At 38.9% G+C, this 10,470-nt stretch overlaps 1 protein-coding gene and 1 pseudogene across 4 annotated transcripts in view; one reads left to right on the top strand and one right to left on the bottom strand.

Annotated features, from left to right (window-relative positions):
* Positions 1-1,857, top strand: part of LOC116104092 — a 3,723-nt pseudogene extending 1,866 nt beyond the window's left edge.
* Positions 1-10,470, bottom strand: part of Gdpd4 (glycerophosphodiester phosphodiesterase domain containing 4) — a 152,810-nt gene that overhangs the window by 63,315 nt on the left and 79,025 nt on the right. For 3 of the 4 annotated variants that reach the window (XM_031387437.1, XM_031387435.1, XM_031387436.1), the window contains exons 12-13: positions 6,471-6,692; positions 4,803-4,957 (exon numbers count right to left, since the gene is read on the bottom strand). The exons of the other annotated variant lie outside the window; for it this stretch is intronic. In XM_031387437.1, coding sequence (XP_031243297.1) covers positions 4,803-4,957; positions 6,471-6,692 — 377 coding nt within the window. The remainder of the gene's footprint in view (positions 1-4,802; positions 4,958-6,470; positions 6,693-10,470) is intronic. 4 annotated transcript variants of the gene reach the window in all.

Below are 10,470 nucleotides of genomic sequence, written 5' to 3'. Positions count from 1 at the left end.
AACCTGGAGATTTTCCTGAATGGGACCAATGGCTCTACTGAGGGAACCCTGCTAGAGAGGCTGGATACACCCCCTTTGGCAAGCGGCTCTTAAAACAGTGGCTTTGTGCCCCCCTCTGCAACCCTTCTGCTATTAGTGACCGTTTAGATGCTGTGGAAGATCTCATGGCTGTGCCTGACAAAGTCACCGAAGTTGCAGACCTCCTAAAGAAGCTACCAGATCTTGGGAGGCTATTGAGTAAGATTCACAATGTTGGGTCTCCCCTAAAGAGCCAGAACCGTCCAGATAGCAGGGCTATAATGTATGAAGAAATGACATACAGCAAAAAAAAGATCACTGATTTTCTCTCTGCTCTAGAAGGATTCAAAGTAATGTGTAAAATTGCAGGGCTTATGGAGGATGTCACTGATGGTTTTAAGTCTAAAAACCCTTAAGCAGGTTGTTACTCTACAAACAAAAAGTCCTAAAGGCTGTTTTCCTGATCTGACCACAGAACTGAACCGATGGGATACACCTTTTGACCATGAGAAGGCTCGAAAGACTGGACTCATTACTCCAAAAGCAGGGTTTGACTCAGATTATGACCAAGCACTTGCTGATATAAGAGAGAATGAACAGAGCCTCCTGGAGTACTTAGACAAACAGCGTAGTCGGATTGGCTGTAAGAGCATAGTCTACTGGGGAATTGGCAGGAACTGTTACCAGTTAGAGAGTCCAGATAATTTTGCTACCCGTAATCTACATGAAAAATATGAGTTGAAATCTACTAAAAAGGGCTGTAAACGATACTAGACCAAAATGATTGAGAAGAAATTATCCAATCTTATAAATGCTGAAGAACGTAGGGACACATCTTTAAAGGACTGTATGCGGCATCTGTTCTATAACTTTGATAAAAATTACAAGGACTGGAAGTCTGCTGTAGAGTGCATTGCAGTGTTGGATGTCTTACTGTGCCTGGCTAACTATAGTCAAGGAGGAGATGGTCCTATGTGTCGCCTAGTAATTCTGTTACCGGCAGAAGACACTTCCCTTCTTAGGGCTTAAAGGTTCATGACATCCCTGCATTACAAAGACTTTTTTTGGAGACGATTTTATCCCTAATGACATTCTAATAGGCTGTGGGGAAGATGCAGAGGAAAATGGCAAAGCCTATTGTGTGCTTGTGACTGGACCAAATATGGGGGGCAAATCTACACTCATAAGACAGGCTGGTCTGTTAGCTGTAATGGCCCAGATGGGTTGTTATGTACCTACTGAGAAGTGTTGGCTCACACCAGTTGATAGAGTGTTTACTAGACTTGGTGCCTTAGACAGAATAATGTCAGGGGAAAGTACATTTTTTGTTGAGTTGAGCGAAACTGCTAGCATACTTAGGCATGCAACAGCACATTCTTTGGTACTTATGGATGAATTAGGAAGAGGTACTGCAACTCTTGATGGGACAGCGATAGCCAATGCGGTTGTTAAAGAACTTGCTGAAACCATAAAGTGTCAAACACTGTTTTCTACACACTATCATTCATTAGTAGAAGATTATTCTAAAAATGCTTGTGTGCGCCTAGGACATATGGCATGCATGGTAGGAAATGAATGTGAGGATCCCAGCCAGGAGACTATTACCTTCCTCTATAAGTTCACTAAGGGAGCTTGTCCTAAGAGCTATGGCTTTAACACGCAGCAAGGCTTGCCAATCTTCCAGAGGAGGTTATTCAGAAGGGACACAGAAAAGCAAGAGACTTTGAGAGGATGAACAAGTCATTACAGCTATTTCGGGAAGTTTGTCTGGCTAGTGAAAGGCCAACTGTAAATGGTGAAGCTGTCCACAGATTGCTGGCTTTGGTTAACAGACTGTAGACTACACTGAAGCTGTCCACAGATTGCTGGCTTTGGTTAACAGACTGTAGACTACACTGAAGCTGTCCACAGGTTGCTGGCTTTGGTTAACAGACTGTAGACTACATTGCAAGCTGGGTTGACTTTTGAAAAAGCTGGTAAATTCAGACAACATTATGATCCAATAAACTTTATTTAAAAAAAAAAGAATCACCTCAAAGAAAATGAAATACTCTGATATTTGAATTTAAGGAAGCATTAAGGATGTAACCCTGAAAATGTAGAAATGGTGATGAAAACAAGTGAAGAAACCAAGTCAACAGAGTAATGCTCACTCCCAGACTGGAGAGTCAGCAGGGCAGAGCTGCCAGCTGATCCCAAGATGATCTGTAAGGTCAACATGAGACCTAGGGAAGGCCAACAGAGGTCTGTTTACACAGTTATGTCCCTGATCCAAAACACACATGCAAAGGCACAGCTCCAGGAAAATCAAATCTTTGGTGGGAAGGGAATAGTGCCAGAGTCTCACTCTATAGTGCAAGGTGGTCTTAAACTCACTATGTAGTCCAGGCTGGCCCTGACAGTCCTCAGTCTCCCATATGCTGGGGAAAACATACTTCAGTCTGGAAAAATAATAAGTGAAAGGGAATTAATCAGCCTACTTGGCAGTGAAGCTACATGCAAGGTACCAGAGCAAGGGCAGACACGCCAGTTAGTGGTCCGGAATAGAAACTCTGGAGAAGAACCTATATGAATTTGTTCAAATAACCTGTGACAAAGCTGTCAAAGCAAATGAGTGGAACTGTAGATTTCAACAAATGTCACCAATTTGGAAGGTCAGAGGCCCTCTCCCAAAAGAACTTTAAATCTCAACCAAACCTCAGACTATGTATAAAAATGAGCTCAGGATGATTTCTAGGCTTGAGTATATAATGTATCAACATAAACCTTATAGAAAACACAGAAGGAAAGAACTCTGTCCGCTCTTGCGTTGAGCAAAGAGTTCTTAGATTAGAGCTAAGTGCTCATTTCCTTAAAGGGAGAACTCTTATGCCATCCTCGTCAAAATGGAAACACTGTTCTTGCTTTGTGGAGACCTCGTGTCCTGTTAAGAAGATGTCACAGTAAGTTAAGAATGTGCTCCCTTTTATAAAGATTTATATTTATTTATATGTGTGTGTGCATAAAGTTATTGTGCAAGTGCCCATGGACTCTAAAAGAAGGTGTCAAACCCCCTGGAGTTCCAGTTATGGGTGGTTCTGAGTCTCCCAGCATGGTGCTGGGAGCTCTAGGTACTCTGAAAGAACAGTTCATATTGTTATCCACTGAGCCATCCCTCCAGTCCCAGGAAAATGCTTTCAAACCCTACCTAACAAAAGGTGAAAAGAATTCTCAAGATTTAAATGAAGAAAGGTATAAGCAAGTAAACACAGCATCATTAGACTTAGGAGAATATGTTTAAACAAACTGATGTTACTACATGCCTGTCAGAAGAGATAAGATTAAAAAGATTAAAAAGTGACAACAGCAAACATTACCAAGGATGCAGGAACTCTGGGTTATGGTGTTGGCAGGAATGTAGAAGGTTATAGCCTTCTGGAAAAGTTTCATAAAACTTTCTTTTGTTTTTTTTTTTTCTTTAGTATATAATAGTTTATTCAGGGCATAGAGAAGGGGAAGGGAGAGAGAAAGAGAGAGAGAAAAAGAGAGAGAGAAGGAGAGAATATAGAGTAGAGGCTTTCTCAATGTGCACGTGGAGAAAGAGGGGGAAGGGTGAGGGGAGAGAGGAGGAACAGGAACAAGAGGAGAGAGCAAGAGCACAAGAGAGAGACTCATAAAACTTTCAATTACTATACCCAAAAATTTGAAATCTGGGGCATTTTATCCCAAACATAAAGACTTATATTTGCATGAAAGTCCATATGCAAACAGATGGAAATAATTAGATGTCTTCTGCTAGTAACTGATTAAACAAACTTTGATATACACACCATTGAACACTATTCAGCAAATAAAAAGAAACAAATTATAGATAAATGCCCTGGATAGAATTTAAGAGAATTATGATGAGTGAAAATAAACCACTCCCCAAATAACATGAGTTTGTTCATTCTTGATGTAACACATTATAGACACTTTGCTGGGGGAAGGATGGAAGGGGAGTGGCTGTTGAAGGACAGTATCAGAGGATGCTGGGGGTGAGAGTTCATGGAGTTGTGTTCCCTCCCAGCTTCACTGCACCATTGTTCACAATGGCCAGGATGAATCAACCCAAGTATCTACCAACAGATTCATAAAATTGATTAAGAAGTGGATTAAGAAATATGGTGCTTATATGTAATGGAGTACTATTCAGTATTTAAAAAAAGAAATTCTGTTAGCTGTCCCAATATGGATAGTCCTGGAAAACACTGTATTGTGTGAAATGAGCCAGAGGTAGAAAGACAAATATTGTATGACTGCACTTAAACATGGAATCTTAAATAGTCAACCTTACAAAAGTGTAGACTAAAATGTATACACCAAGCATATAAAAATGTGTGGAGAGGCTGGAGAGATGGCTCAGCTGGGGAAAGTACAGCCTACTCTTCCATAGGATCCTGGTTCAAATCCCAGCAACTACATGGAGGCTCACTCCAGTTCCAGGGGATCTTACACCCTCATCTAGCCTCTGTGGGTACTGAACACATAAGCACATATACACATCAGGGAAACACACACATAAAATAATAAATGGATCTTTAAAATAAATATTAAGTGGTAAGGAATTAGAGTACAAAAAAGGAACATCATTTACACATCATAAATGTTTATTAACAAAAGAGGAGAGTCAGAAAAAGCAATGGGAAAACAGGATTCAAAGATGATATAAAACCAAATAAAGGGGGGAAGGTAGCTAAGCAGAACTGCTATTTTGTATATGTTACAGCAATGATGTATGGCAAGAGCAGGGGTAACACACTTACCTCAACCCAGCGTAGAACAATCTCTTATAGTCAACATTTATTATACTAATATTCTGTTCTGTAAGCTCTTTGATAGACCATAAACGGCCCACGTGCTGAAAACCAGGAGCCATGTGCCTGACATAGTCTCTGTCAAAACCTGGCAACCAAAATATCTGCAAGAAGAAACAGTCAGTGGATGTTCAACTTTCCTTATACAAACAGTCCAGGAAGAATGGGTGAAACTCCATTCCAGCACTGGTAGTAGTCTATAGGAATCAGAGAAAGATCCTAGGGAAGCAATCAAATTAGTTATGTTTGTTTAATGAACTCTTAAAAATGGGGAAGGCTGCTGTGAAATTGAGTTTTCCCCCAGACCTTTCCATCCTCCAGTTAACAGTAAGTCGAGGGACCAAGCATACAGAATGATTCATACAAATAAATAAATAAATAAATAAATAAATAAATAAGGGTTAGAGATGTAGCTCAGTGGTAGAGCACCTTCCTAGTATTTGCAAGACCTTGACTTAGATACTTAACAGAGAAAGAAATGTTGGTAGATATGAACATTAAAGTACTATACCCTAGTTTCTCATGCCAAAAGCCATCCTTGAGAGGAGCTACTTAGGTGTTTCCTGGCAACAGGGATGCTGCTGTGACTCAGCTGTGGAAAGAACTCCATTTGCAAGAAAATATATATTTGTTTTACTCACAGCATTGCTGTATTTTGAGAAATTAAGTGATTTGAAAAAAATAACTTTGCAAATAAAGCATGATTCTAAAAGAAGAAACCAAAACCAAATGAGGAGCAAAGCTTTACTCAACTAAGAGCCAGCAATCTTTCTACATCACTCTTTAAAACCACTGTCCTCAAGGCTGTGCTGTCTGTCATGTTATGTCTATGTTGAGTACTGGGTAAACCACCTCGATGTTATCATACACACTATTATGTTTTGGTGTGGTCCCAAAGCAAGGATTCTCTGCTGGTGAGCTATATCCCAGCCCTCTTAACTTTTTTTTTTTTTTTTTTTTTTAATTTTGAGGCAAGGTCTTGCTAAGTTGTATAAATTGGCCTTGAACTTATTCTATATCCATGCAAACTTTAAACTTGTCATTGTCTGTCCTCAGCATCCAGAGAAGCTGGAATTACAGTTACATATGACCAGGCCTGGCTTATATACATTATTCTTTTTTCCTGAACATGTATGTGTAGCATGCATATGTGAATGTTCACACATGTACAGAAATGAACCTGGAGTTTGCCAGTTCCAGTTAATCTAGCTAGCAATCTTGCCCTGCCCTGTCTCTGCCTCCTAAGTGCTGGAATTACAGGTGGCTGCCATGCCTGTACAGCTTCTACATGGGTTCTGAATATCCTTCATGCTTGTGAGCAAGTGGTTCATGCACTGAGCTGTCTCCTCAACTCCTAAATCATTCTTTAACAATGTCTAATATTATATTTGGTTTAAAATAGGTAACAGTCTCAATATTTTTCCCTACTGAAAACATTTTAACTGGATCATTCTCAGATTGCCTTCTGTAGTTGTATAAACAATAATCTCCATTTCCAAAGGAAGCAATATCACTTACTGATCTCAGAGAGGACTTATATGGTAGTTAAATTCAACTACACTCCTGACCAGGCTACCCACCTCCCAACCTCTGCCATAAATACTAAGAAAGACATACCAGACGTTGTTTAATATTAGAGTCAAGGATGACCCTTACTACTCTTCGGACAAAAGTGTTTCTGAGAGGATGTCCTGGTGGAGGGCCGAAAAGATCAAATATCACAATCTTCTCTTCTTTTTTTGCTAATTCCAAGAACTCAGACAGCTGTGGAATTGACTGGTTGCCTGCTTTTCTTTTGTCAGCCTCTGATAAAGGTTTCATGCCAAAAAACGGCTTATGCTAAAAATAAATGTATCAAAGAAAACATTGGTTCTGGTCAAGCACCCAGGTTTCCTGCTCTGGGACTCTGCTTCCTATTGCTTACATATCACTCAACTCACTATGCCTTCTGACTACGAGGGAAATACAATGTCATCTCCATTGGTAATATGAGGGTTTGGAATGATTTCTTTGATATCTTAGACTTCTTATACATGTACCAACAGTTCTCCATGTTCTTAACTTTCCTTTTTAGTTACTTAATTTAGTTTACTAAGTTAGTATCTCAAAATGTAAAGCAGGAAAGTGGTGTAGTAATCTAGAATTTTTTTTTTTTGATCCAAGATCTTGGTGCATAGTTTATAGACTAGCTTCAAACTTACAATCCTCCTGCCTCAGCCTCCTGACTGCTGGTATTATAAATTTGTGCTACATATCTATATGCCTTTGAGATTACTTTCAAGAGTAAGCATGTATCTGATATGCTTATTAGTAGACTGGATAGACTTCAAAAGAATCTCTGAACTTGAAGGTTGGATGAGATAAACTTCCACAACTGAAAACCAAAGGAACCAATGGCTGAATCCTATGAGAAGGGAACATCCAAAGACAATAGGATATATATAACTAACAAAGGTAAAGATAACCATATCCCATGATCCTAGGATCATTATTATATGTGATAGAAAACATGAAATTAATATGCATCCATCAATGCTTGGAGTACTATTTAACCTTAAAAGATAAAGAAATTATGTCATCTGAGATAGAATGGATCACCTTGCAGGGCATCATGCTAAGTGAAATAAACCTGGTACACATTTCAAAAATGTGTGGAGTCTAAGAAGGTTTTACTGATAAAGACAGAAAATAAAATAGTGATTACTACAGAACTGGTGGTGCTAGTGAAATGATAGGGAGATGTAATTCTAGGACACAATTTAAGCATTCTCATCACACAAAAAATATCATGTGATAAAGCAAAGGCTAATTAGTTTGATTTATCCATTACATGATGCAGACATACTTCAAAACTGCCTGTTGAGATTGGGCATGTAGCTCAGTGGTAAAGCAAATGTCTAGCATACATAAGGCCCTAGGTTTGATCCTCAGTACGCAAAACCAAGTAAGCAAACAAATAAAAACTGAGTATTGCTCATCATAAATACACACAATTAATTTTCATTATTTTTAGTGTGTGGTTAGACATGTTTATTTGTGTGGAAATGTGTGTAGGTATAGGTGCATGTGTTAAAGAGGATATTCATGTGTGTGTGTGTGTGTGTGTGTGTGTGTAAATTGGAGGTTGATGTTGGACATCTTTCTTAAATCTTTCTCTACCTTATTTTTTGAGACAGGATTTCTCCTGGAACCTGGAGCGTGCTGATTTGGCTCACTCTCTGCCTCACTCTCTGCCTCCCTAGTGCTGTCACTGCATGTATTAACAATCATGCTTACACCCCTTCAGTTCTATGTATTGAATACACTGTCCACAGTTTCCTGTGTGCTGCTCATGGGTGTGGTGAAGAGGGCACTTTTGCTTATTCTCCACTTTTAGAGGCCAATGTTCATCTTCTCAGTATTAGGAAATGCTGTTGGTTGAAGGTGTTTTGACTTTCTTTATTTTCTACTCCGAGTTCATTAATAGCTTTTCATCACAAGAACTGGGGGGATGGCTTAGTCAACAAATTGCTTGCTGTACAAACGTGAGGATCTGAGTTCAGTTTCCCAGGACTGGTGTGAAGAACCACTTGTGGCAATCCCTGCCTGTAATCCTAGTGCTTAGGAAGCATCGACAGGAGGGTTCCTGGGGCTCACTGGTCAGTTCGAAGGTAAAGGAGAAACCTTGTCTCAAATAAAGTGGAAACTGCTTCGGGAAGATAATCTAACAGTAATCTCTGGGTGCTGTATAAATACACACATATGTGTTCATATATGAACACACACATGAATTTTTCAACACAAATAGAATTTTGTTGAATGCTTTGATACAGAAATTTAAGTGAGTACATAGTTTTTCTTTAGATCATTACCATTTTAAATTGCATTGGAATAGTTTTCATGCCAGGTATGGTGATGCATGCCTTTAATTCCAGCACTCAGGTAACTTAGGCGAACAAGTATCTGTGAGTTCCAGGTCTGTCTAATCAACCCGGTGAATTTCAGGACAGCTAGGACTATGTAAAGGGAGTCTGTTACAAGGGGGAAACAAGAGTTTTCATGTTGAAGCAGTGTTTATAGATTTGAGGAGCTTTTCTTTAGTTGAGATGTTTTTTGACTATGTCACTGTCATCATGGATAAAGACAGTCATTATATCATGCTTAGTTTGCTGTTGAGACTCTGGCCTAACCTGAGGCTCACTGTGTAGCTCAGGTTGGCCTCACACTTGTAATCCTCTTTCCTCTAGGTCTTGTGGGACTAGAGCAGACACTGCCACACCTGATCATGATCAATTTTGCACTGCTACTATAACACACTGTCATAAACTTAGTGATTTAAAACAACACAGATCTTTATCTGTGTCTGTTTGTTGGTTTTATAGATCAGAAGTTCTTTATGAGTCTCATGGAGCTTAAATCAAGGTGTCAACCACATTCCACACCATTCCAGAGCTTCTAGAGCACATTCCTGCTCAGTCACATTATTGGCAGAATTCAGTTCCCTGTGATTTGGGAAACCTCTGTTAAATTGAGGGCCTTTTCCATGTTTTAGTGGCCATCTGCATTCCTTGGTTCAAAGGCTCTTCTACCTTCAAAGCTTGCAGTTGATAGTTGAGTCCCTGTCACACTTCAAACCTCTCTTGTCTCTTGTGTCTCCATTGGTAAAATCTCTCTGGTCACATCTAAGACAGTCTTTTTTAAGGACTTGCCTGATTAGATGAGTGTCATCTGAAAATTGGAATAATCTCCTTCCCTGAAGCCCATAACCTCAGTTCTATGTGCAGAAGCCCGTAACCTCAGTTCTATGTGCAGAAGCCCGTAACCTCAGTTCTATGTGCAGAAGCCCGTAACCTCAGTTATATGTGTAGAAACCTTTTTTTTTTTTTTTAACCATGCCTGGTGATATATTAATAAATTCCAAGAATTAGGACATGCACATCTTTGGAAAATCATCATTCTGCCTACTATTCATCATGAAAAAGGGTGAAATTCTCTGAGGGGAAGTAACAATCTTAAATATGTATATTCTTAACAACTGAGTTTCAAAATTCATGATGTAAAACCTAACAGATCTAAAAAGAAAAATAAACCAACAATTGAAGTGACTTCATCATGCCTTAGTCAATAACTGATAGACTAAACCAGTAGGAAATCCATAAAATGAGATAATTTAATCATTGTTACTCAAATGGCTCTCATAATAATAATAATGTTTATATGACATTACACCCAATAGTTACAGAATATATTCCCTTTGTTTAGGTTTGTGTTTTTGTTTTTGTTTCAAGGATTGAAGCTAGGGCCTTGCACATGGTAAGCAACTGAGATGCCCCTTTTCTTTCCTTTTTTTTTTTTTAAAGGCAAACATTCAGTATATTTTGTTTTCATCCAAAAAAAATCAGCTCATGAAATGCCATGCATGCCAACACCACCCCTCCCCAGCCCTATTTTTTTAACGTATTTACAATTTTACATATTTACTTATTAACATTATCTTTTATCTTTACAATTACAAAATTATTTCACACTGGGAGAGTGTGAGAACATAGAATTCATTTTAACATATAGGAATCTGTTTTATCCTTTAAAAGGCAGTGTTTGCCCAAAACCAACAACAACAGTGTCTACCACAGAGGAA

Source organism: Mastomys coucha, unplaced genomic scaffold, assembly GCF_008632895.1.
Source record: "Mastomys coucha isolate ucsf_1 unplaced genomic scaffold, UCSF_Mcou_1 pScaffold21, whole genome shotgun sequence".
NCBI lineage: Eukaryota > Metazoa > Chordata > Mammalia > Rodentia > Muridae > Mastomys > Mastomys coucha.
The sequence above is the reverse complement of the archived record's forward strand: the minus strand, read 5'-3'. Positions and strand labels throughout refer to the sequence as shown.